General features: G+C 40.4%; 1 protein-coding gene and 1 long non-coding RNA gene across 9 annotated transcripts in view; one reads left to right on the top strand and one right to left on the bottom strand.

Moving 5' to 3' along the window:
* The window catches only part of ARID1B (AT-rich interaction domain 1B), a 325,904-nt gene that overhangs the window by 248,057 nt on the left and 49,981 nt on the right, over nucleotides 1–27,866 (top strand). For all 8 annotated transcript variants that reach the window (XM_040553589.1, XM_040553591.1, XM_040553588.1 and 5 more), the window contains 2 exons: nucleotides 9,597–9,776; nucleotides 16,200–16,527. In XM_040553589.1, coding sequence (XP_040409523.1) covers nucleotides 9,597–9,776; nucleotides 16,200–16,527 — 508 coding nt within the window. The remainder of the gene's footprint in view (nucleotides 1–9,596; nucleotides 9,777–16,199; nucleotides 16,528–27,866) is intronic.
* On the bottom strand, nucleotides 8,798–21,635 carry LOC121068417. The gene is made up of 3 exons (XR_005818862.1): nucleotides 20,266–21,635; nucleotides 11,831–11,835; nucleotides 8,798–8,809 (listed from the first exon to the last, which is right to left on the bottom strand). It is a non-coding gene; the product is annotated as an uncharacterized LOC121068417 (long non-coding RNA).

Raw genomic sequence — 27,866 nt, 5'->3', positions numbered from 1 at the left:
GCAGGCTGTACTTGGATTTCAGACATATACCAGCCAGAGTCAGCTTTAGGTTGATCTGATTAGTTGTGGTGTGCACTAAATATGCAGCAGTGCTGGCTGTCTGCAAGAGGACAGGGTATGATTTGCATGTGATAAGGCACTCTGGGAGAGGGCAAACCTGCAGAAGTAGGATTTGAAATAGGTAATAATATCTGTACATTCAAAACCTGGAGTCAGGTCTCCCAAGTAAATTCTATATACTAGCAGCTGGTCATTGCTTTCTTCTTGCTGATGTTAAATCTTGTTATACTTGGGGATGAATCTTTATTTCATTTTTTAAACTAAATTGGGGATTCTCTTTTTGAGATTAGGGAGTAGAATTGAATTATTCTGAGAGTTTATATAGTTGCCAGCACAGAGACTTCTCAATAGAAAAGTTTCCACTGACTTCATTAGACAGACTTCAGATTCCCTGCCCCTGGGCTCAGGGAGTGAAGTAAGCCACAAGCCGCCACCGATGAAGGACTTGACAAAGCATCACTCGATGTTCCTGCCACCAGGCTCACTGCAAAGTTGTGAGCACCGTCCATGTCCCTGGGACAGCCTCCCATCATGGCCTATAAAACTCCGAGCCACCTGTGCTCTGCCTGCGTAACAGCATCATTGCTTCAAGGACGCCCTGCTCCCTCGGCACCTGGGTTAACCTTTTTATGAAGCTTCTCTAAAAATAAAGAACTTCGGATCTAAGGCCCTTTATGTCTTCTTAAGTTCATATGTAGGGCAGTGAGCTGAAATCTATATAATAATGTGTGTATTAATAGCTAACACTAGATAGTTCTTTTCATCCCAAAGGATCCCAAAAGGCTGCAGAATAAACACTTGTCAGGGAACAGCTGCAAATCAAGGAAGGGAAGAATCAGTCAAATCATAACTCATGGTAAAATAAGACCGAGACTAAGACATTTGGGACTGAGGACAACATGCTGATTTTGTATTTTTGAAAAATATTATGATTTATTTTACATGCATACAAGACAGAAATGAGACACTGTATGTATTTTAGTCGTGTCCACAAAATCCATATATATCTCACGATATTCGATATATTTACTTCATGAAAAGGAAGATCTGAGTTGAGCCATGGAACCTTTGAACAGAAGTCTCTGGGGAGGTTAAATTTTTCAAACCTGAAATTTAGACCATTAAGCCTGCAGGCCTTGCACATTACACATTGAAAAATGCTGTTCCTTCTTTGCTCTCCTCCGTGATTTTCATAAGTATGCATGTTATTAGGGAAACTTAGACAAATGTTGATTGTATAAAGCAGGCAGGCTTCTCAGGTTTTTCACGTTGCTGCTCAGATTAATTCCAGCAGCCCAAGCTACCCAGTGAAATCGAGGATTTGCTTCAGCTGGGGAGGTGCGAGGGGGTTTGCTTTCGTACTGCAATTCACCATTACCCAGATTTTCCAAGCACTGTAGTAAAAGCATCGTGCATAAGGCATGTTACGGTAACAAATTATGTGCAAGATAGTGGATGAGCAATGAGTTTTTGCTCTGTCTGTTTATCAACATCTCTGCAAATGTCTTTCCTTCTCTGAACTTAAAATTTACATCAGAGAGCATTAGGCAAGGTTTGCATTAGGAAAAGGTTAGATATTTCTTCTCCAGCTACCATATGGGTAATCTGTCTGATCCTTCCCCAGATTCTAATTTATCAGTGATAGATTATATGAATTTCAAGGCTAGGCAGTAGCTGAGGGAGGTTTAGGGGTGGGAAAATTTTAAACATTATTGCATGCTATACATAGACAGGGTTTTGTAATATCAGAGAGAGGGAAGCAGGGGAGATTCAGCCAGTTAACCTAATAGCACAGCTGGTAAAACACCAGGGGGTCTGGGTTAAAACCTTAGCTAGGTCATTAGTTTCCATCTTCCCCAAAGCTATTCACATAGTGAAGAGAAGCAGTCAGACAAATACACAGTGAAGAGTCTGTAAGATACATAATGAAGCATAATAAGAAAATACTTTAAAAATAAATAAAACCAATCCAGCGCTTTTTCTTGAATGGAACATTGATCCTTTTGTGAAAAGGAAGAAATACCTCAGTGATCTTTGCAGGAAGCACCAATTTTGCTAAAGTGATGTTTTCCAAAACTGCTATTTTATGTACGCAAAGAAACATCGTTGAATGGGTGTGAAGAAATGTGGCAGTCATTCTGCAGACATTAGCTGATGCCAACGTGAAAATGGATTGTCCAGGTACAAAAGAGAAACCGTGTTGCTGTTACTCTGGCCCAGAGAACTTTGCATGTTTTTAGTAGCACCCTGTGCACTTGGAGAAGAAGGAAAGGCTTTATGTTTCATGAAGAAATTGCCCAATGTAGAAATAAATTAATTTTTTTTTTTTGCAGTTAATGGGGAAACAACAAAGAAAAACTTTTTTTTTTGGTGGTGTTTTTTTTTTCTTTTTTTTTTTTTTTAAATAGACTGATTGGAGAAAGAAGTCAGGAATATATATATATTTTTTAGCTTTTATAAAAGTAAAAAATGTATATATCAAGAAGATTATTAGCCTTCTTTAAAGACTAAAGAATAAGCCTCTTAATTTCTCCAGCGTCAGTGGTCTCAGTGCATTCTTTCATGCTGCTACCCTTCAGTTGTAGGAGTTGCTTCTCAGCAGAAGTGTTCACTCGGTAGCAGGGATATTAGCAGAGCTCTAGTGTAGTCACTGCCTGTGTATTACCCGTGTCATTGTTGCTGCTTGGGACACATCTAACAGGCTCATACCAAAGCCATCCAAAGATATTTTATTGGCGCAGTGCTGTAACTTAGCTGTGCTAAATATGGATCAGAATCTTGTTTGCCATCTGTTTGTGAAGGTGTTTTATTGGATTTTTTTTTTTACCAGCCTATTAACTGGACAGAAATATTGAGAATTAGTATTTACATCATCTAACTGAGGTTTACACTCCAGAAGCTGATCTATTTGGGCTCACCAAGCCATCACCCTGTTGTATATATTACTAAGCTGTATGTTCCATGCATGACAAACATAGGTTTTGTATATACTGTCACCAGTCCAGCTGGGCATATTTTTATAAGGCTATCCTCAAGAAAGTGAGAATAAGAGCTGAGAAAAGTACATCATCTTTAATGAAGAAATCTTGTGACTCTGGAGGCCAGTTCTCTTATGCCACCTACGTGGTTTCACTGGATTTACTTGGGCTGCATTCTGGTAGATGGGTCAGACCTTCCCCAGGTTATTCATTACTGTTATTTGTTTAGTCTTGTATAAAATTTCTGGCAGCTTAGATTTTTTTTTTTTCCCAATATCTAAGTATCCTTCACTGTGACCTTTTTAATGAGCCATTCTGGTGTTGACCACACTGTTAGAAGGCGTTCGTTGTGATACCACCACCGGTCTGTGCAGACAACCTGGTTTCATACTTAGGGTCCTGGTATCTCAGGTTCATGCAACAGTAACAAACTCTTTCAATTACTGAAACTCTCTGTTAGTGTTTGATTTTGTTCTGCTGGGTGTTTCCTCACAGTGCTCTGAGGTGATGACTGTGGGCTGGGCAAAAACCCTGATAATGGTTGACCAGTCCAAAGACCTCCTCAGCTGAGGTGCCACCTGAGACTTGCCATCGGAGATGGGCAAGCTAGGGAGAGTTGCAGACTAGCTGTGATATTCCTGAGCATCCTTCCATGGTAACAGCTTGCCAAATTTTATTACATCAAGTGCACGGAATATTCTTTCGTGTTTGTTTAGCTCTATCCTGCTACTTCTCATCCAGTGTTGTGTACCTATGGACAAGCTGCATTTGGAATTTGCTGCTCTAGATCCATCTCAATTCTGTTGTGTTCTGGAAATCCTGGGACAGTGAATACAGCCCAGATGGCTGTCTGAGGAAGGAATGTCTGCCAGGAACTGTGTCACAAGTGTGCAAACATTTGCTCTTTTTTCTCAGGGGTATCGGTCAACGTCATGTTAACACACTAAGCATTGGTAGTTTGTGTGATTTCCCCCCTACACCTCCTGCAAGTTTTTCCTTTATCAGTAGCGAAAACCAACTCTCTTTTCACATTTAATTCTTTTGAGCTGACTTCTAAGTAGAAAATTTCATGTTATTTTTCTGTAGTTATTTGATGTTTAGAAAATGTATCCAACATGTTTCTGCTTTTCTCACTCCATGATTTCCAGAGTAATACGTAGGCCTAGCCCCTTCCTTAGCATCTGCCCTCAAACAAGAGGAACTTTCCTTTGCCCAATTCAGAAGGGTTCATGGGTTGTTTTGGTCCCATGCTCTTCCACTAGCCATACCTTCCTAAAAAGAGCAATAAGCAATAGCCTGATGTATTTTTTTTTCTCACATAAGTTCTTTTTTTGCGAAGTACCATGGCAAGTTGTATCTTACCTCATTTTTTATTTATCAAATTTGTAATTTAATGATGATCTGCTATTGCTGTAAACTCCAAAGTTTTCCTGAGCTTAAAATGAATAAGTGTTGTGTGTGTTTTCAGTTTTAAGTCATTCATGAAAATCAATGAACTACTCCTGGCTAAATCAAAAGACCTCTCATTGACTGTGGGTTAAGTGTGTGCCAGTAGAGAGTTACTGTCTATCAGCAGATATACAATAACTTGTTACTTTGCAATCACTTCCTTTGCATTTTAGATCCTGCTTTCCTGGAAGGGCTTTTTCATATTCAAGCCAAGGCTTTAAAAGATCAGAAGAATCCATTTCAGACTTCACAGCAACACCCAGCACATTCTATAGAGTTTTTTCGTGGTTAATACTAAAGAGATAGTATTCAGCAGATGATTTTGTATTGGTCATTGTAGAAATGTAATTAAGAGAGCCTTAGCGCATAATTTCTTGAAAGGCTAGTAACTCACTGTTGTTAATCTCTTTTATGTCTACGTATGCATAAGGGAAAAAGAAGATTTTTGATGTTTTACAAAGGCACCATGTATGATATTAGCTATATGATGTGTGCTAAAAGGTGTTAGTAATATATAGGACATTGGGAAGTTCATTTTTGTCTTTTTCCTCCTCAAAGGAGAAGAAACACTTTTCTCACAAATATCATAAGCTTTATCTATTGTGTATTACATCTCTGCATTTTGCCAAAAAGGAAGAAGATAAATAAGCTGCTGTGTGACCGTTTTGAAACGTTGTATGTATGTTCTATCAGAACTTACAAACACATTTTCATTAACGATAGTGAGCTAATTGTTAATAGTATGCTACTGTTTCATTTGTAACTGAAAAAAAAAAAGCAAAGATGGCTTTACAACTTCAATTGGGTTCTAATAAAAAGATCATTCTTTAGGTGTATGAATATAGTATAAAAATAGCTAGAATATGAGAGTACTTCTGGAAGGCTCAATATATTCAGCTACTCCTGAAATAGCTTAGTTTGCTGAATTCCACTCAAGTGTTTTCTTGGTAAGTAATCTCTTGTAGTGATGGCAAGTAAAGCATCATCTGTACCTCTTTTATCACTAACATTAGGGGAAGGGAGTAGGGTTTGCTCACTGATGAGCATGTTGCCGTTGCAATTTTTAAAGCCTTAACTCCTGGCTGTTTCCTATCAATTTCTTTAAAAAACAATGACAAGAAAAAAACACCCTGTTGTCATAGAGGTTGACATGTCAGATGCAGTCTGGCTGTTTAATCATTCCACCGCCTTTACTCCAGTGCATTTCTAATGTAATCCTACTTCCCTTCTTTAAAAAAGCAAACTTTATCTTAGATCTAATTTTCTGGAAAGAAAATTTATTTCTGTTTGTATCGGTTATAAAATGAAGTTGAACACTAGGGAAAATGTGTGTAAATAAAGAAAAATGAATGTATGCCAGCTGCTCCCTTTCATTTCTGATCAGATTTCTAGAATTGATGTTGTTTTCTCTTTCTGATGCAAGCATGCTAACATTTTGACCAGGAACCCTTTTTCTCTCTCAGACATCTGAGCTTTCTGCAGATACTTGAAGCGCTTCAGACACGTGCACTGATCTCTGAAGATTTAGTGTGCTCTCACTGATAGATGAGGATAGAGTCATCTTAGTTCTAAGGGAATTCAGATCACATTATGGACCTGGTCTACCTTCTTCTCCATGTCATATCTGTAACTGAAATAACTCCTCTACTCTCTGGGAAGAGGTTGGAGCAGATCCTATTTTAAGGCCGTGTTTCAACATAACATACAGACAGTAATATGGCACAGATATTCTTCCTGCATTTCAGGCTTCCATTTTTGTTAATTCTCCACCTGTCCATGCTCAAGAGAAGATAGCAAAGCCAACCTCATTTGAGCACAGTCTCACACCCTCTGGGATGATGACACTGGTGCTTCACGTCAATAGCAGTTAAGGAGTCTGTTCTGTTTGTGTTAATCCAAGCCCCAGAGCTTACCTGCTCCACCTCTCTTGCAGCATCTGTATAAACTGAAGTCAGAGCATGGGCCTGGGTAGTGTCACACAGTTATCTCTGCTGTGTAATTACCGGCATGGCATGCTTTTGGCCCATGCCTGTGAGTGCTTCCTGAGCCACAGCCCACGGCAGAGATGAGGCAGAACAAGGACTGCGTACAAGAGGCACACGGATAGTACTGCTAGGACTGAGTGGGGAGGTTTAGCCAAATGGACACAAGTGTCCCACACCACTCTCTAGGCCAGGGAATGCACCTGACGTGTTTTATTTATGACCGTGCATATAGCCTGGAAGTCCACTCCACAGCATCGGAAACAGATCAGAAGAATTTTCCTGAAGAAGACGTCATCGGGGTGGAAACATTTATTCCATTTATTACTCCAGTCCCTTCAGGAGCTGTTCTGACAACAGCAGAGCTGGCTAAAACTGATGTCCATGTTCTCCACTAGACTCAATGACCAGCAGTTCCTCAGCATCTCCACTGGAAATCCCTACAACCCATGCAAGCTATAGCTTGTCAATGTCATCCATCCTTGTGGTGTTAAGAAAAGTATGGCCTGTGATAACATAACTGGGCTGAAAACCCTCTATCACTAACACAATGTTTGCAAAGTTATCTCTCATTGATTAAAAGGCCCATGGTGAACAGAAAACACTCACTTCTTACTAGATACAGGACTGAGTTTACTATCTTTATAATAAAAAACTTAGTGTGACCAGTACAAAATTTTTCATTTAAATGGATCCCATGAGTGTGATATATATATGGTGTATGTGTGTCTGGAATGTGAGCATTTATTTCCTACAGACATGCAATTGTATTAGGTTTTTAAATTAGTTATAGTACTGTCAGAAGCAGACATAGGCTTTATAATAAGATTTGTGTGAAAGTGGAACTATTTTAAAAAAAGAGGGGTCTGTTTCAAAATCAAGCTAAATGGAGAAGTTCATATGAGCTTTTCTTTGCAGAAGTGTAGAGAAGTGTGAAGTGCCAATATTTACTAGTTCCCAAGCCTCCATTTCTCCTTCAGTTACTTGGCTTGCCCTCTCCCAGTGAGCACGGTTGGGCTTCCTTCAAAGCAGGTGCCGAGCTCTGACTTCACAGTTCACGTGTGATCAAATCAGTTGTCTGAGGTCAGGAAAACTCTGTGCATATTCTACCCAAAGTTACGGTTGTTAGAGTTTAAGTATGTTATGAGTTGAACTTTTCATAGTACAAAAGAACTGGGCACTAGTTGGAGCAAGGCCATCTTAGTGCTCATTTCTTTCCTTACAACTTGTGGCATTGAGCTTATTGTCTCTTTGATGGAGTTTTGGTGGCTGGAGAAACATGTTAATGGAAGAAAAGTGTGTGGAGGGCTCAAAAACTATATGCTATATATTTTGTTTGGACTCAAAGCGTAATTTCTGGTAACGTACACACCACTTTTCATTTGTACAACTTCGAGATACTGTCCCGTTCTGTGAAGCACTTTGTCATGGGTTTGCAAACAGGCATGCAACGTGAAGAAAGCCAGGAAGGTCGTTCAACTGGTGTCACATCAGTAGCAGCAGTGTTAGGACAACAAGCTTACCCCTTTCCCTTTGGGACATGCTCATCGGAGCTGTGGTCTTCTCCCTGAGGGGAGATCTTCGAGCTGCCTGCAGTCCCCACGGGCGGTGGAGGCAGCTCGCCGGTCAGAGGAGCTGTAGTACCTTGATGTTTTCAGGTGCTAGTTTGATCACACATCTGCATGTAGCTCAGAAAATAAGGTTTTTTTATTCTGCTTTTTCTAATCCTCCTTTCAGCAGCATCCAGTTATCTACTGACTGTCAGGGGGTTCGTTCTTACCTTTCTCCCGTCCCTTCGCTGATGGAAGGAAAGGCCCAACCAATGCTGACAGGCCGGGTGTCTCACTCGGCTTTCAACTTCAGACCTCCGCACACACACGCGCCACTAAAAGCGCTGGAGGGAAGAGGAAACAGGCACCTTCCACAAACACTGTTTCAGCCCTCTGCTATGGCAAAGCAGGGGTGCCTGGACAAGCTTCAAGGCAGGCCAGAATGCAGATTTGCTCGTGCACGTTTTCTTACCTCACAGCAATGTGTGGTATCTCACGCTTCCCTGGGCAAGGGCGAGCCGTCAGGAGGCCTTTCATGGAGCTGGTTGCAGCAGAGCAAATACTGTGCCTCTGCATACCCCTGTTTTGCCCCACGGAAATACGAAGATGAAATTTCATATGCAAACAGAACAGGAGAGAACACGGATTTCCTCAAGAAATAGGAAAATAACTTGCTGTCTCATCAGTACGTCCTCTTCAATACTGAAAGCAGCACTGAAACTTATCAGGGTGAAATACTACAAAACCAACATCCCTTCATAGATGGTTCACGGGCAGGATTGCAAGATTTCTCCCATTTTACGAAAACTTAAAAGAATAAACAGAAAAACCTTCTTCTACCTCTCATTTACTTGGCTTGGTTCCGTTCCTTTGTATGAAGTTTCCAGATTTTATAGCATTTTACTAGGTATTTGCTGCAGCTTTTGAACCTTAAATTAAATTGGGATTCGTTAATACATTTATGAAAGGAGAAGGAAGAGAGAATGTAGTGCAGACATGCTGGTGACAGACTGGAAGAAGGACCTAGAGCACAGATATATGCCAAAGTGACCTTTTTTCTGGCTGGTTTGGCTGGTCTTCACATAAAGGGAAATTTTAGCTTCTGAGGATGTGTGGGCAATAGGAATCTTTACAGTGGACTTTTGTAGGCTGAAGGTATGCATTTTAGTAGCAAACTGTATTTTTGGAAGTTATGATATTCCTATCATCAGTCAGGCAAATTCACTACTATTTGTTAGTTAATGCAGACATTTGCCTTTTTATTTTTTCTTCTAGAGATCATTCTAGTTTTAAAATCAGCAGCCATTTGTAACTAAGCAGGACTCCCCTGTCTTTCTTTTACAACTAAAAGCTTGTGAAGCTTGTATACAAGTTTTGGTTACTGAGACAGTTTTGCTGATTTCGAGGTGCATTTATTTCTGTTGTATGAACAATACTGGTTTTCTGGATATTTTTAGTCTGAAAATAACTAAGGAGTTTTGTTTGTTTTTTGTTTGTTTCTGGAATGTCAAGGATTTCTTAAATAAAGAACAGTCACATTAATATTAAATTTTACTTTGGTGCTTTTTTCCATTTAGGTTTTATGGCAGGCATACAGAGGAACCCTCAAATGTCACAGTATGGACCTCAACAAACTGGACCTTCCATGTCACCACACCCCTCACCTGGAGGCCAAGTGCATCCTGGAATTGGTAGCTTTCAGCAGAGTAATTCAAGTGGTACTTATGGGCCTCAGATGAGCCAGTATGGACCACAAGGTAAAATCCTTGCTGCTAATACTTATATTTTCATATACATATATATGTTTGTAAAAAAAGAAAGAGAGAGATGTATCATGTATATAAGAAGACAGGTAGGTGTGTGACTTAATAAAAGTATAAATAAATAAATAAAATCCACATACACACAACACCCCCATGCCCTGTCCTTTAAAAAAAAAAATAAAAAAGGTCATTCAGAGATGGAGCTACACCTCGTGGAAGAAACTGTTTCTGTTATTAGCACCTTTGTATAAAAATAGTGCTGATAAATTGAGCAAGGAAGTGATGAATCTGTTGCATTGCCAGGGCTATTGTTTAGGAGGCCTAGCATGTCATGTCTGCGATGAGGCTGAGTTTGACCACGCATGGAACAAGGGTCCGAACGCCAATCCCAAAATAGGACTTCTTTTCTTAGATGGAATCCCAAGACCAATCTGAGATAGTGCAGTGACTGCGAGGGTTAAGTCTTCTAACGAGCATAATAATACAGTGGCTACTGTGGGAATATAATATTGAGCTCTAATGCATACGGTTTGTGAATTTTAACTAACCCTTCAGACTGAGAGAGACAGTTCCTTTTATTTTGCTTGTTTGACAAAATTGTTGAAGGACTAAAACAAAAACAGAAGAAACAATTTCTGCCCCTGGATGTTCAATGTATGCAACCTTGAACTTGTCGTTTTGCCTTTAATGGATAACCCCTATAAAGCATACATCTGTTTAGAGGTTTAATTTGACTTCAAGTCAAGCTGCAGAATATATAAGGGGAAGTATTTTCTTTAAAGGTACATCAAGAACCTCTCCTATTTCAGCAATTCCTACTATTTCTTTCTTATTGAAAATCGTTAAAAAGGATTGGAACCAGAAATGGGAAATTCCATAAGGGCCCAGTGGCTTGCCCATGCTAGCAAGGATGGTTATTTCGGTCTCCAGGGTTTCTGAGAACTAGTTCTGTTGTTTGAAGGGCATCTTGCTGCCCTATGCAATGTTCCTTTTTTTTTCATCTCTGGGTTGCATTTGTTTTAGTCTTCTGAGCACAGGGCTACAGGCCAAACTCTCCTACTTGCTAATTTTGGCTCTGCCTTTTACTCGATCTTTCAACTTAGGCAAGTAGATTCATTTCTCTGCTTTGCTTTCCTTAACTGTAAAATGGGGCTAGTAATGCCTTATAGCCATGTGTGAAGATTAATTACCCAACTCCAGTTGACTGGTGCTTTCCTTTTATTTGGAAAGCGTTTTGTGGCCATAAAATGCTGTCCAAGTGCTTATTTTTATCTGCACAGAGAGCAACTAGCTTAACTGGTAAAAATCCAGTGGATTTATGATGTGCTATCCTGACTTCCAGCTGTACGACTGCTGCTGAGATTCCGAACCATGGGAATAGTGGGTGTCAAGTGCAGTAAAACATTAGCCATCCACACTGATTGAGTGGAAAGGTTTTTGTACTAAATCAATGCATTTAAGTAACACGCCGAATACTACTTTCTTTTTTGCTTGAGTTCAGCAGTTCTTTTCCTCTCGCTGTAGATGAAAGTGCCTATGTAATGATTTTATGGGTCGCGGTCAGGAAGAAACAGCTATTAAAAAGTGAACTTGAGGGGCAGGAAGAAAATGAGCATCATTGTCATTAACAGGCCGTTTCAGAGGGGTCTGGTGAATAGTGTGATGGATGAAAAGCATGTTCTTCTGCCAGCTCTCAGAGAGTACTGGTGATCCTGTGCACTGGTCATCATAAAATTAGGGTCCTGCAGGCTTTAAGCTCTACAGGTAACAAATAGAGCAGAAGAATACTGCGTTTTCACTGGGCGAATGTGACCATTAATAAAATACTGGGATGAATATGATGATATTTCAGTCATGTACTTACCTGGATTTAAGATTTTAATAGCATTTTTCATTTTTAATGGAAGTAATCTGTAATTACATCTCTTAACATACCCTCTTACAAAGCACAATTATATGCCAGTGTTGATGAATTTATAATACTGTATCCCCATTTACTTTTTATTGCCAAAATAACAAATAAATTAAAAACCACCTGGGTTGCAAACTAGTTCTTAAATTATTAAACTACAGTAATTCTCAAGGATTTTGTTTGCTTTTCTCATTTTACTCACATAGGCATTCCTCCAGAATATTGTTAAGCATTGGCTGAGTTGGATAGGACTACTTGTATTTTTATATATGTGTCAAAGCATTTTGTGACATTAAGCTTAAATGTTGAGTTTAAACATAGTCTAAATATTGTATTTTGCTATGTGTTCAGTCCTGGAAACTAACGCTTAAGTCTGCTGTCTTTCTCTGCAATGGAATTGCTCGCTGTGGTGAAGACTACACCAGTAAGTTTGAGTTGGAAGAATTAACCCACAGTTCACAAGAGCAGAATGATCCATCAGATGCATATAGTTGATTTATTTGTTCTTTGTGTGTTTACATGACATTTAGATCTATAAAAAGAGTAAAACGTATTTGCCCAGGAAGCAATTCTGGACTGGGGACCTAACCCAATGCTGTGAAAGCATTTCCCACAAAAATAAAAAATGGCTTTGGCTGCACACTTCTATATGTCTGTGATATAAAACAGGAGCATAGAGTACAGAACAGTAGTTTAATTTTTGGTTAACTCCGAGCAGTTTTCTGTCCCCAAGAATAAAAAGAAGCAAAGTGAGAATCGGAGATGAAAGAAACAGCCTTTCTGTTTTGTATTTGGGCAACATCTAGCTTGTGAGCTAATGAAGCTCTGGACTATGACCCGAGTATCAAACTGCTGTCACAGCAAAATGTCCTTTAAATGCACTCGGGAGAGCAGTCAGATACTACAGTCGGTTGGATCTTTTAAAACCAGGGCAGAAAAAAACTTACTGCAGATCCGTAAAAGCTGTCGGAAATGCATCCCATCTCCCTACCTTTTCCTGCTGAATTCAGCAGTAACACTGTTCTGTTTGGGTATAACAAAGAGAAGAACCACTAGTGAATGTATTTGAACCCAAACCCCAAAACTTCATGGTAAATTAAACACCCTTTTGTTTGTGGTAAAGTAGTATGAATGAGTATTTGTGCTTTGTAACCTTTAATGTTGGACTGTAACTTTAATGTTGAACTCATTTCACAGAAGCACTTTGATATCTTGCTCCCACTGATTTCAAGAGCCTAGATTTCAAAGTGGTAGCATCTTAAGGATGAGCTGCCCTAACTATTTTGAGAGTCTGGACCTCTGAGTTCAGTCCCACGCGTGCTACAGTCCGTGGAGTTAAGACTTAAAAACCAGCCATGCCTACTGAATTCCCCTAGGTGAAATACTTTACAAGGAATTCAGCACAATATATTTAAATTGTCTGTATCTGTACGGGGAAAACTTGATGGTTAAGTGAACATATAAACAATTCTAAAATGTCTTTTAGATACTATTTTTAATACCATGAATCTGACGTCTCTCCCTAAAGCAGAGAGCAAAGCTAGCAGGCAGTTCTCACATTGCCCTCTCTTTGGCTCCCCTAGAAATGGCAAGGTATCAGAGCACTTTGTTCAGCAAACCTGGACAAAGTGGACTGAAGTTTCGGCATGAACATCTGTCTTTGGCAGGTTGTTAGTAGGCTTTTTCATGTTTTATCTTCACTATGCTTCTTTTTTTCCTCCTGATTCCAGTTACCATGTTGTTTTCTGATTCATTTGAGACACCGTGTCTGTGGGCACAATTCTGCTCTGGTTGGGGGAGCTGGAATCAAAAATCCCTTTGATATGGAGGGGAGGAGTTGTTCAGTGGTATTGTACAGCCGCTGTTGCCAGGCTTGTACCCACTTGAAAAGTGTGGGCTCTTGGACTTGGCTGCCTGACACGTCCAGCTGATGTGGGCTGGCCTAGCATCTGCTGCATTCATTGTGTTTAATGCTGCATCCATCTGTTTTCTGTCAAAGCCACTGCCAACAAATTACTAATCTATTAGAGAAACATGGAAATAAGATTGCACTCCTCATTCCTGGCAATTCCTCTTGTATTTTGTTTGGCTTTTATTTTGCCTTTTTTGTGGTTTGGGAAAGGTATAAGAATAGCTAGTACTTGAGGTATTGAGGAAATGCTTAGGAAAAAAAAAAACATGGAAAAAACATTGAAACTTGTTTTCCTTACTGAGAAGATACCACTTCCCTGTGCTCTTGGACGTGTATCCCTGGAGATGAATGATTAGGAGCTATTTTAACTGAGCCACATATTTTTGTGGAGAAGATTCCACTGCTTTTTTTTTTCTGTGTTGTGCTTATGCTGGAGAAGCCAAAACATGAAAGAAGAGATTTTATGTCCCAATTCAAAATAGCATCAAAACAGCAATAGTGTTTAGTATTGGTGTTTGCTCCTCCAAGTGTGCTGCTGAACCGTACTTTGTAGAGCTGAACTGACAAAACAAATTGGCTTTATGTAAATTGGACTGACAGTAGCTCCCAATAATTATGGATATCAGGTCTGCTAGTGCAGGGAATGAATTTGCTTCACTTTTGGAAGCAGTGTTTCTAATAGCACGTACATAAAATGTGTTAACTGGGTGCATGTAATCCTCGAGCGTACATACACTCCACCTTACTGCATTGTATTTTTCTTGCAGAAAGCAACTGGGAAACCAGAGCAACATCCGAGTTCTGTGTTACAGGTTTAACACTAAGCAGAGCAGTAAGAAACTAACAAGCCCTTTGGTTTGTGGGCATACACAGGCACATACGTTGGGTCAGAGGTGTGGCTTGAGCAGGTCTCAGCAAACAGAACCCTGGTTAGGAGCAATGGCTCGCTGCACAGCAAACGGTCAGCTGGCAGCAGCTGAGCCTAGAGGAGGAGAAGAAAAGACAGGGCGGTCTGAAGTCATCACGCAGCTGAATCTTCAGCCTTTCATCTCTGTTAAACCACATATCGTGGATCCCTCTGTGAAAAAAGAAACACGCATGGCCAAATTTGGTTTCTAGAACAGAAGTGAAGCATTGTTCCATTTCCTTGGAAAGCGTAGGTCACACATGTTTTTGCTGAAGAGAACTTCTACCAGAGTGAGTCAGTTGCTGGGTGGGGAGGAGGGGAGGATTAGCCAAAGCACAGCAGCAGGAGCGTATGAATTAATTATGTGTGCATTCAAATGCTGAATGAATATATTTATTTTAAATATAAACAGAAGTTGCATGCCGCTGACTCCTCTGCCTGGTAGCGGAGGCCTGAGGAAAGATATAGCTGATTTCCACGCTCAGGAAGAGTCCACTGGCTGCCGCCTTCAAACGAGCGTGGGAATATCTAAGAGTAGTCAGGAAACTCTGCTCTGAGGCATCCCACAGGGAGGGAATGGGTCACATTTCCACTAATCTGGATGAGATGGAAATAAAGACGAGTCAAATCTGATGACCGAAGTAGTGTAATGCGATCCGTTTCTTAAAATACTTTTCTGTCGTATCTTTACCATTTTTCTTTCTTTTCTCATGCTGTTTGGATCTGTTTCTAAAACTCTGAATGCCATATACTTACTTTTTCTTAGCTCTCAATATGATAGGAAAGTCAGTACTCAGGTAATCAAGTACTCAATTTAAGCTGCTGCAAGTGGTGTAGTTGGTTCCGGTGACAATGGAGACTGGGGTCAGCCAGGTTTTCATGCCATCCTTCATAAGGCACCTCTTTATATTAGCATCTTTGTAGTATTGGTGATTACTCCTGTAATACTAGTTTCCCCAGAAGAACCTCACTGTAAGCTAAGATGCTTTTTGCTGGCAGAGCCAAGCTTTTCACTTACCAGGGTGAGGGTGGGAGGGAGAGGGAATGTTCCTAAGGGCCTGGCAATAGGTCAGTCCAAAGCATCTCTGACACAAATGGACAGAATGGTTAGGAGCAAGGATCCAGTGAGAATAGCCTGTTGCAGAAATTGCAGGAAGATGAAGAATGAGGACATGAAATTACAAAAGTAAGACTCTCTCTTGAGCTTTTGTAATGGGCTTCTTACATGCCGTGTATCTCTACTGCACAAGGCGTTTTTGTACTGTGTGCTGTGTTGTTAACCCTCTGGAGGCTGTGTTTTTCTGTATTTGCTGTTATCCCATGACATTTATTAGGCAGAAAATGTTTAAGGGTACGTGGAAATGGTGTTCATAGGATAATTCAGGTTGGAAGGGTGCTCAGGAGATTTTCTAGGCCAATCTTGTATTCTAATCGGGGTCAGATGTAAGATCAGAGCAGGTTACTCAGGATTTTATCCAGATGGGTCTCAGGGGAATCCAAACAGCGTCTTTGGGCAGCTTGTCCCGTTCCATGCCTGTCCTCATGGCGACAAAGTCACTCCGACTTGGGTCCTGCATGGTTCCCTTCAGTTCGTATGTGTCACTTCTGCGGCTGCTAATGTCCTAAACAGAAATCTTTGCTCAAAGGCTTAATGTTATTCTCTGTTCTTTTTATCATTTTGTTTAGGAAACTACTCCAGACCACCAACATACACTGGCGTGCCCAACACAAGCTACAGTGGCCCAGGACCCGGCATGGGTATAAATGCCAACAGTCAGATGCATGGACAGGGGCCAAGCCAGCCTTGTAGTACCATGCCCCTGGGACGGATGCCATCAGCTGGGATGCAGAGCAGACCATTTCCTGGAAACATGAGCAGTATGACCCCCAATTCTCCTGGCATGTCTCAGCAGGGAGGCCCCGGGATGGGCCCACCCATGCCAACTGTGAACCGTAAGGCACAGGAGGCAGCTGCTGCAGTGATGCAGGCTGCTGCGAACTCCGCTCAGAGCAGGTATGCAACCAGGTGAAAGGAGCTGAAATGAGTGGCAGTGCTTTTCTTTATCATTTCTGAAGCAACGGTGCTATAGAGGTGCACGCATATGCATTTATACATGTTCTGTCTGTGCCCTTGTCTCCGCGAGATGGTGTGTGGGAAGAATATTTTCTTTAAATGCAAGGGGAAAGCATGCCGTTGGATATTTGAGTTACACTCTCAAAAAGCAGCTGTGATGACGAAGATGACAGCCACTTCCATTTTGGTTCTTGGCACTGTAGGCTTTAGGAAAACCCACAGGGTTGTAGTGACATTAGGAGTTGAAAACAAGCCCTGTACAACTTGAAACCCATAAGCTGGATATGTGTGTTTGATCTTTGGTAGAGAGAGGGCCAGCACGTCCCTGGCAGCTTGCCCCTGCCAGGGAGTAAGGAAGCTTATGAAGCTGCCCATCAAGTCTTGTGCTTACTGCCCACGTTGTGAGTGGCAGCCATGATGACAGTTCTCTTCTACGGGATGTTCTTGTTCCTAGGCAGGCATGCTGTGGGGAGCAGCTGGAGGGGAAAGGCAGAAGGAGGCATAAAATCAATGTGTAGTTATCTGGAGTTGATAACTGCCACCTATGCATCTGTAAGAGAGAATCTGCAAATTTAGGATTGTGGAGGCTGGAGCCACTGTCTGGCTTCTTGTCTCCCCTTTGGACAGCATAACTGCATACTGCCATTTGTGCGTGGATTTTGGCAAAGGCATTTTTCTGTCCATGGTTATTAAGATGACTGAATACTTACAGTGAAATCATATTTTCTGGGAAATGTTCGGATGAAGTAATTTCCACATTTCCCTGGACTGAAATAATTCCTGCTGTATTTATTATCTTTTTTTTTTTTTTATGTTAAGAGAAGTTCCATTACATTTGAGAATTACACAAAGCTGGTTCTACTGTTCTGGTAAGCGAGTTTATGTGTGTGTGAGTATCAAGCATCTTGCATTCATTTATGCATATGCATACACATGTACACATACACACATACAGGTATTTATCATTCAAGACCAGTGTTTGTGGACACGAGAGTTGCTGTGATTCCAAGACACAACGTAGAAACAAAAACAGCAACTTAATGTGTCCCTCTATCTGTTGCTTTCTTGCTTTGTGAATTTGGAAGGCAGGTGGCTTCTGGTGATAAGCAACAGCAAACTTCTAAAACAATAACAGTAAATTTAGTGCACTTCGTGTTCTTCTTCAGAGAGGCAGAACCATGCTCCTTTAAAATAGACCATGCTTCTGCAGATATTTGTGAACCAGCAGTCTCTTGCTTGTGTTGGTTGTTTTAACAGACCTGTCTGGTCAGATTTACAGAAGTCTGCTTCTGGCTGGCTGGTTAGGCTGTAAGCTGATAGGTCAGGCAAGAAGGAATAAATGGGCCATTGCTGCAGCTGCAGGGACACTTTCTTTATAATCACATAATGAAAGGTAAAGGACATATTTGTTGGTGTTTGCAGCAAGACTTGGTTTGTAATAAGTACAAGGTATTTGGTTGTGATTCAGCTTACACTTCAGGCATAGTGTGTGGTGTTTGATCAAAAACTAGATTAACTGATCACCGCTCCTATCTCTCAAACCTTCCTCCCAAGTCAGTTTTGTAGAACTGCTTTTGGATTCTAGCTTTGCCTGGGCAAAAATGCACCATTTCAGAGCCTTTTCATCACAGAACGCTCATTCCAGTGATCCAGCACCTGTAGAGGAAATGCACTCATCAAATACCTATTGCAAATACTGGCTATATATAGGGCCATTTATAAACTGCAAATTGAGCGAAACCTGTCACCCCCTCTGATGCCACAAGCACGCTGTTTTCCCCTCAGTCTCAAGTCATCTGTAGGGGAGAAAGCACGATGGCTTCTGGCTATTACTGCAAGTCCTCCTTCCCTTGTACACTGAAGGAATGTACTTGTCAGTGATTCGTATTTGTGATACCGAGCAAATCCAAAGAGGCTGTTCTTTTGTTCTGCTTTAGGCCACCATACATTAGGTCGCCTGCTTATCCCAGCCAGGCTGGGGCTGGCGGACGCCCCATGTTTTCTTCACAGCACCCCACCTATGGCAACGCTCAGGCTCCCGTGATGCACCAGCCTGGTCAGTACCAGTAGGTAGCTATATAAACTGGACTTGCTGTGCGACCTCGGCTTTTTTTTTTTTTTTTTATGTTTATGAACATGCCATCTGGCAGCTGAAGGAATATAAAAACCATGTGAAAGATACACACATACTTGCATTATAGAGGGGATTTAGTTTTTTGTTATCTTTTTGCTAACAGCACTGTCGGAGTATGGTGAAAATCCGCATGCCTCTCTCTCACAGACATTCTGCATGGCTTTTGGCATGGCTTTGCTTCCTTCATGCCTGAGAGGGAAATGAAGAAGCTCATCACCAAGAAAAAATGGGTTCCCCCCTCTCTCCCCATCCTCCCTGCAACCCAGGCATCATCTCTCTCCCCTTTTGGTGATGTTTTTGCCTCGCGGCAGGGCTGTGCAACGTCATTCTCCTGACTTGTTAATGTTTTTGTCATTATGGTCTCAGCAGTGAGCCACTCCCCCAAAGTGTGATACCTTTCTGACGTGATTTACTGCAGAAGTGATGACAGGATTTCTTAATGGGATTTTGAAGTTTTGAAATTTCTTTGAAGTTTTATTACACTGTAATTGAGCGTGAACATCTTTGAAAATTTTCAGCCAGTAGCTAAAAGGATTTTTAGGAGCATTAGGTATTCGGTCCAAAACATTGCCTGAAATATAGCTACTGTTTTTTCAACAAAGTCCTTCCAACTGTGATTTCTGTAACCATATTATAAGTTAAAGCGCAGGGAGAATGTATCTACACTGGCTGATAGCCTGTTGCTTGCTCACAACCTTGTCTAGTTTCACTTGAGATTCATGTTTCATGGACTTCCCTGCCATCAGATTACTTCATTTACTACCTCTGTAGGAAATCTATAATACCCAGATTACTGCTGCCTTCATGGTTATTAACAAGTTTTAATCACCAGTTTTCTATAGCTGCTTTTGTTTGTGTTGTATTTTTTTTTCTTTCATTAATAACATCATTCATATATGTGCACATGAAAAAGTAAAAAGCAAAACAAAAAATGAAAACAGAAGTCTACTGGTTCTTCTGTTTAAAAGGCAGAAATCAGTGAAATGGGAGAAAACTTGCACCGTACTATTTTCTGTAATTGAAAAGACATCTACTGTTATATGCCAAAATGCTTGAATAGTATCCAGCCTTTTTCTTTGTATGTCTTGAGTTGATAAGATTCAGCTGTGGAGTTCACAAACTGTTGGGTTTTCATTACCACAAAACACACCCCTCTATGTGGAATTAAGGGGAAAATGAAGTGGTTGTGTCAGAGTCATGGTTACACAGCAGTATTTCTGTACAAGTTGGTTGTGATCCCCTTCAAGGTCAACTTGTTGAATCAGTAGCCAAGTATCAATAGGGGAGAGAAATTTATCTTCAGCTGCTAATCCACAGGATTTGTCCTTTACCAACTCAGGAGTCTCATTTAGACATAGAAAGTTGGTTTGCCTCTGCTTTGCCAAGCCACATTAAGCAGCTGTGTAAAATGAATTTAAATGGCATGCATCAGAATGAAATCACTTCCACTGGGGCAGAAAATCAATGTTAGTTAACAAGGGCTGGATGATCAAGATCTAAGTGTCAGCTGGTTATACCTAGGTATCATCATCAGTGCAGACCACTACTCTTATTTAGGAAAGATGAAAATATGAAAGTAGAAGCAGTGGATGTGGAAGATAGTAGGCTTACGCCATTTGAGTTAGCCTTTGACCTCACCAGGAGATCAGCTCTATATCAAGCTTGGATTGCTTTCTACAGCTACAGAACACCTTTCCTGTAACCTAAAATCTTAAAATGTACTTAAAATCTTAAAAATCTTAAAAATCTTAAAATGCACCCAGGCCAGCATTTCCCAAATGAGATCTCACATGTCAGGCTGAAAGAAAGAGATGTCTTTCAGAGATCTCTTTGTTGGACCAGCAATATCTGTGGTTTCACACTGCCAAGGATGTTTAAGCTTGGTCTGGGTAACAGTTTACAACAGGCTACACAAAGTAACTCTCTAATACACCGTATTGTAATTCTACTTATTTTCAGGAAGACAGTGTGAAGGAACTGCAAAATTGTGTTTTCCTTTTTGTTTCTTGGTTGCAACACACCTGTTGACTGATAAGGACTGTACATTGAAGGCCTAATATATCCACTGAACTCCAAGCAAATACTTTCGCTAACTTCTGTTAGCGCTGGCCAGGACACCAGAGGCTGGTTCTGCTGTTGGAGGTCGCAACTCAGTGGAGACCTCTAAAGACAAGATGGTTTCAAAATATTAAATCTTTTAGCACACTATAATTCGTGCAACGATAGACATATTTATAGTGATATATAAATATTTATGTGTGTACAGATCTGCAACACAGTGATCCTTCAGTAAAATCAAGCATTTTAAACAAACAAGATAGCATTTTCTCTGCTAGTGGGGATGTGAAAGGCAGCAAATTTAGCCAGTGTCTTCTCAAAACTCTAGCCAGTTATGAGTTCCTCAGTTCGTGGATGCTCATCTTGAAACTTCTGGGAACTGTGTGTTCACTGTGAGCTTTTATGTTTACTGCAACAGTAAATGCGCAGTACAGACATTAGAGAATTGATTGTTAGTTTGACAACTGAAGTCAATAGACATTTTTGGAGCTACGTGCTTGTCAACATCATGTTCAGTACGTCTCTGCCAGCAGGGAGTGTCATTCTGAGTATGTCTTAACAGTTGAAGATGTGGTTGTGGTATATGGAAATAAAAAGAAAATGGTTGTGAAATAGCCATGTTGTAACATTGTTAGCAGCATGGCTTTAGGAAGACTTAATTCTGTACTAGCTGGCAGTAAAGTACACATCCAACTAGATGGGTAAGTGAGCCTTTTGCTGGTGCAACTACAGTCATCAATACCTGAACTAATTACTTTAAAATGAGTTTTGATGTGCCTACAAGAGGAGCAATCCTATCTTTGAATGCAGTGTTTTCGAACTCAGTGAATTCTATTTTAATATGCTTCTTGGGATTGCATGTTCCAATTTTGTAAATTAAAGCAATTTTTTTTAATATAGATTGAAAGAATTTAGAATTCAATTTCATTGATTTTAGAGAAGACAATTTAGACATAGTAGTTTATTAAAGAGAGGAATTGGGATCCAGCTTAGCTATTTGCAACCTCTGGCCATTTTAAATCCTGGTGATCGGGTTGCTAAATCTAAGATGGATATTTACATTATTGTTCACTGTTCCCTATGCCACCTGAGAGATGGTGTTCAGTCTCTGTAGTAATATATGGTGTTGCATTGCTTTGACATATTTTTAGGCACTTTAAAACGTGGTTCTGTCTAAACTGCTCAGCAGTTGGTTCACCATAATTTGAGCAAAGTGCATTACAAAAGGTGAGTAATCATAGACGATACATACATGTGTGTGCTTTCCATGATTCTAAAACATAAAAACTCTGAAGTTCCCATCCAGCTGTAGAGAAGTAGATTTTTTAACTTCCAGATTTTTAGTTCACTGGCAGCTTGACAAGATAAGTCCTCAGGAACACAGAGGCCTTTAGAGTCTACTACCACTAAGTAAGGCTTTGTGGAGCCACGGGGCTGGCTCTGACTTGAGTTGTTCCCCCAAATACAGGGAAAACAAGGGCTGCAGGATCATACTAGCTGATCAATCTGCCCTTCAGTCACAGAACTCAAAACTTTCTATTCTATGCTAGAATTTGGTATTAAGTGTATTAAGAGATAAGTAAAGTCTTGGGGGACACTTGACAAGAGTGGCAATCTAGTCCATTTATGCTGTTGATGATTATAGATTATATGGGTTATAGATTATATGGAGAAGGGTAGCCACAATTTAAAGGACAGAGAAAGACATGCTACGTGGGCTGCCTTTCTAGGATTACTCTCTGCATTTTGTGTAAGGACACTGGAAGGACAGATTGCCTATAGATGTTAGTTCTTGCTACTTATTTACTTGGGGAGCGGGGAGGCAAAGAGAGCGCTAGAAGAATCTAGTGCAGCAACCTGCCCACTGCCATCATCCTTACCTTTTGTGTAGATCTTTGACAAGTTCCTTCAGCTTCGGTATAAAAAGGACTCCAAGGCCAACAGCCTCAAAACTTTGGGGGGAACCCCATATGCAGAGATCCCACAACCTGAGGAAAAAATATATAGTTGCTTTTGGACTTACCCATGAGGAATGTGTGCAGTTGTATATGAATAGGTTTTACATCCATCTCTTTATAAAATGAAATCTTAAAATATTTGTTTTATCATCTTAAGCAACAGACATTTTTCCTTTCTAATGAAAAGGCATACTGTTTTGTCCATAGTTAATGGATAATTAAGCCCATAGCCATACTGGGAGCCCATGACTGGCTCCCAGTACTTTTCAGGACAGTGAGAGTACATACTACAGCCTCATCATGGTGAGCTGAAAATAATATAGATAAGTTTGTATTCAGTCCTCAAACTGATCTAAAAAAGCTGCAATGATATTAGAGGGTTTCTGTTGTACAGAGAGACAGTTAAAATTAGCGTAAATGAGATAAAAACATGTATTCTGTATGTCTTCTTTATAGCCTGTGTGTATATATATGCACACGCATGCTCACGCACATACACAGACTAACCTTCCATCAGCCTTTCTCTGCTGCTATGTATGTATAATTCATACTCCATGTCGCTGGTGCCAGCAAAGCACTTTTTCCATATTATTTTCTTCAACGGCAGGGTAATGCAGCACTGCTGATGGACTAGAAGGTACTGGTGAGGAAATATAGTAATGGACACGGTGCATTAAAATGTCAAAAGGAAAAAGATCAAGGCGAAAATTGCAAATAAATTTTTAAAAAAGAATAATATAAATAAAAAACAGAACTCTTTCAGGTGTTTAACATCCTAGATCCTGTCAATTTCTATGCAGTATTTTCCAGTCTAGCCTTTTTGATCTTGAAACTTTGAGTTTAAAATTCTAATTGTGATTTTAAAAAGCTGTAGTTATGTAGCAGGAAGACTTGAAGTGCTACAATAAAACTTCATGTCTTTAATCCCTGGAGAGGGCATGTATTTTCCATTGTTTTCCCTTTTCCTCTTAAGCTTGGAGGTGCTGTTCTCTGCTGGGAAGTGCGCTGGAGTGCAGGAAGGTTAAGTACTCATTCAAGTTTCTTTGCTTATTCAAACCAGGCTTCTTCTAGATGAAAGGCTGCCCACTGTGAAATCCCCAAAGTAAATGAGGCTAGGATAGGACTGGGAGCCATAATTGGAGCCAGCGCTGGGGTGCGTTATCTGTTGTCTTTGAAATAAGCCCCTGGCAGAAAGGCTTTCTGCCCAGTCTTTTAGTTAGCATTCATATGCAGTTACTGGGAAGGAATCACTCCTGTTCAAATTCAGCCCATTCCCAGTTCTCAAGCCTCAAGGTGTCGGGTTGTTTGCCCCCCATCCCACCCGTCCAAAGATCTCTTTAGGGATCCTGACAGATTTCATTGAAATAAGCCCTACTTTGCTTTCTGGTAGCACTGTTTGAATATCCAAGCAGTAAATCCCAGTCAGTGAAGCTTCATTTTGGCTTCCAAAATAAAATAAAATAAAAAAGGTCCCTGTATAGTGTAATTGGATGAAGCACTATTGCTTCTTGGCCTAAGTGACTGTATGGCATTGCTGTGAGCTGAGGGTAGCTCCTGCGCTTGTTCCACTTGAGGGTGGCTGCAGCAAGGGGTGGAATATTTTCTCTCTGTGCCAAGTTTGTGATTTGAAGTCCAAATATTAATGATTCCTGTAACTGTAATCTCTAGGTCCATGCTTCTTCCATCTTCACGAGAAACAGCCATTTAGATCAAGCTATATGTTTTTTATTTTCTTTTTTTGAAAGGGCACTTCCCACTTCCTTTCCTCATGTTTTGCTTTTCAAAGCAGAACCATACTTGGATTGTTTCTGCAATGTATTAGGAGGGGTGAAGCACAACTTAGCTTGTATGCATTTACTATAGCAAAGGGGGAGCTGGAAACACTCTTTTGTGATTTTTTTTTTTTTTAATGGAGATGCATTTTGTAGACCAGCTCAAAATTGCTGATAAAATTGTGTAAGGATGGGGAGAAACTTTACGTGCTGAGCCAACCAAAGCCATTTCTTGTGGGAGACTGAGAGAAATATGTTTTTATCTGGAATTTTGTTTCGCTAAAAGGTAAATCCATCATTTTGGAGCCCTGAATGTCACCATACTGCAGAGCTCATGCAGGCAACCAGTGATTTGGGGAGACGTTTTTTTCTAGTTTGGTTACTCATCAATCAAGTAGACTGCTGTATGCTGTTCATGCCATTAGAGATTAACCACAGACCTCAAGAGTCCTACTCCTTCTCTCCTTTGGAAAGTAACAATTCGTAAATTGTGAAAGTGAGAGTATGTTGGGAAGGAAGGGTGATTTTCAGAATCATGAATGAGAATTTTCAGTCATCTCAGAGATGATTCTAATTTGATTATTATTGTGTAAGGATTATTTTTGGCTTGATTTGGTTATTTAGGAGAGCTGTTGTCCTCTATAGAAGTGCTGCAGCGTAGGGCTCTGTAGTTTATTAACATTTTGCCTCTGAATCAGATGTTACATAGAAATTCTGTATTTCAAAATATGATCTTCAGGGTATTAAGAATGGAGTACTTCATTAATTATTTTTTACATAAAAGTAAAGAATACAGGAGAACTTCAGGTCAAATGCTCATTCTTTGGTTGGCAAGAAATGCTTCAGGTGAGGAAACCAGATTTTCACTTTGTTTGTCTTTTTGTCTACTAGCCAGAAGATCTGCTGGTTAAAATCACTGAACTAGTCAGAAGAGAACAGGAGAATAGCCATCTGTTTAATGGGACTTATGAAGAAAGCTAATGCCATGACTGCCATGTGTGATTTGGCACATATATTCTGCAAGTACAAGGCTGTGACTGAACAGTCTAGGGTTTTTGTGACAGAAAGTGAGAGACATAAAAAATGGTAGGCGGGTTTCAGGTTTTACAGTGGTGTTAAGGTTTTACGCTGTTTTACAATGGTGATCATTGAAAGAACGTTAAATAATTTTTAGCAATGCTACCTTGGGAAATATGAATGGGAAGAGCCCTTCACTTCAGTTTTAGGGTTCAGCTGGGGAGCATCGGTTCAAACTTGCCATGTAAGTAACTTTGTAAGAATCATATTAGACAGTTAACAGCAGTAAGGTAGGTTGTTTTATTCTTTCTTGTGTGTTTTTTTTGTTTTTTTTTAAGAGAGCCACCACTTTCACTAACACATTAATTACCTGTTGCAGTTGTCACAGTAGGTTTCAGGCATCTTCTGAGCCAAAGATGAAGAAAAGAGCCAGCTGAAACTATGTTGACATATGCACCGCACTGCTGTTGTGAAACTGTCTGGAGTGCCAAAATGCTGAGACTGATGGTAGTAGTGGTAGTAATAATATTGATAAACATGTAATAGCTCCAGGCTATTGGGCAAAGATAGGTAAGTGAAAATGTGTCTGCTGGGAAATCCCTTTGGAGAACTTCCTCTCCATGCTGCTGCACATGCACAGTTGTGTTCAGCGTGCTGTCAGCCAGATGACATTTACTATGAAAAGATACATTGAGGAGCTGGCATGAAATGATCAGGATTTTATTAGATTTTCAGCTGGTTGCCAGCACAGTGAGCTCAGTGGAGCTGAGTGGTGCTCAAAAGCAGTGCGAGAATATGACTGAGCATTGCAAGGATGAGGTGAGAGGCAGCAAGAGAATTGCATCCCAAGATGAAAGAGCAGGGAGCACGGGAGTCAAGCCTCTCGGAGGTGGTGCCACACCAGAGGAGCCTGAATCGATGAAATGCACAGTGTGTCCTTAGGTTCCTGCAGCTTTTTAGCACCACGCTTTGGTGACCTCCTAGCTATGAGTGTACTGGGAACAGACTCTTACCCACTTTCAAGTCATCATTCTGGGAGAGAGTTCATAGGGCCTTCCGACTTCTTAATAAAGCTATTTATAAACATGCACAAAAATAGAAGGTACATAGTGAGAGAGTCATATGAGTCATTCCTCACTTTGATATCAAGTCACACCAGGCTAAATCACCCTTCATGGCATTCTGATTCAGCTTTGGCTGCACCATGCGTAGAAGGCTTTTTTTAATTTTATTTTATTTTTGCTAGAAACACAGTTTCTGCATGCTTCTGCTTGCTGTACAGCATCCCTCTTTCACCCATCACACACTTGGGCTAAGAAATGCATCTCCTTTTAGTGCAGAGACATCCTATCGGAAGGGGACAGGTGCAAGCAGCTGCCTTGAGAGCTGCAGTTTAAATCCACATTGTCAGGCAGGTAGGCAGGGGTCACTAAGAGCAGAGCTTCGATGGGATTACAAGGCGTTTGACTTGGCCTGCTTTTCAGTAGTCCTGTGTTTCCTGTCACACAGCATTATATTGCATTTATCTAGCAGAGGTTGCAATGACTACAGAGGACTTTGTTCTTATACAAATAAACTCAAGTGTGGAGGTCTCGCTGCAAGTGTAAGAATGCTGTTTAATAAAGTCATTTCAGGGAATCCCTGGGGGTTTGAAGACTGGCGACCAAATGCTGCAGTCACTGTGAAATTCAGACCAAAAAGACTCTAATTAACACAGAAGGAGCTCTATAAAAAAAAAATACTACTGTATTTCACTAAATATCCTTGATGTCTTTCAGTCACACACCGTTATATCAGCAGGATCAAATGAAGTTAAGGATTTGTTTCTGCGGGCTTGTGCTGTTTTCCTCATTGTATTCAACTACTTTATTATTCTTCTGGCTGTATTTTAGACCATTACTAATCTTGGATTTCTTCCTCAGTTTTTGTTATCTGTAAAATGGGACAGAGACATTTATTCTGATTTTAACTTGCATTCAGCAGTACAAATGTTGTATAGCTGTATTGTTATTAGCATCAATATTCATGAATTACATATGCCTCTTCTGTTGCTCTTCCAGTGTTTGATGCGGTGTAACACTCTTATGTTATGTTTTATTGGGCTTTAAATAAGTATCAAGAAAGGTAGCCTGTCAGGCAGATGTTTTCACTGCAAAAATGGTTAATGTGATGATAATAGCACATAAACAAACATAAGGTTTTGCGGCTGCTTTTCTGAGGGACTAAGCATCAAATCAGTCTGATAGGAGCAACTCATTTTTTATTTTTTCTCCCTCCTTGGCTGTTTCTTAGTGAAATATAAATAATGATGATGATGCTAAAGGCAAAAATATTTGCATA

The sequence above is a fragment of the Cygnus olor genome, chromosome 3 (genome assembly GCF_009769625.2).
Source record: "Cygnus olor isolate bCygOlo1 chromosome 3, bCygOlo1.pri.v2, whole genome shotgun sequence".
NCBI classification, from domain to species: domain Eukaryota; kingdom Metazoa; phylum Chordata; class Aves; order Anseriformes; family Anatidae; genus Cygnus; species Cygnus olor.
This window is presented reverse-complemented; position numbering and strand designations above follow the sequence as displayed.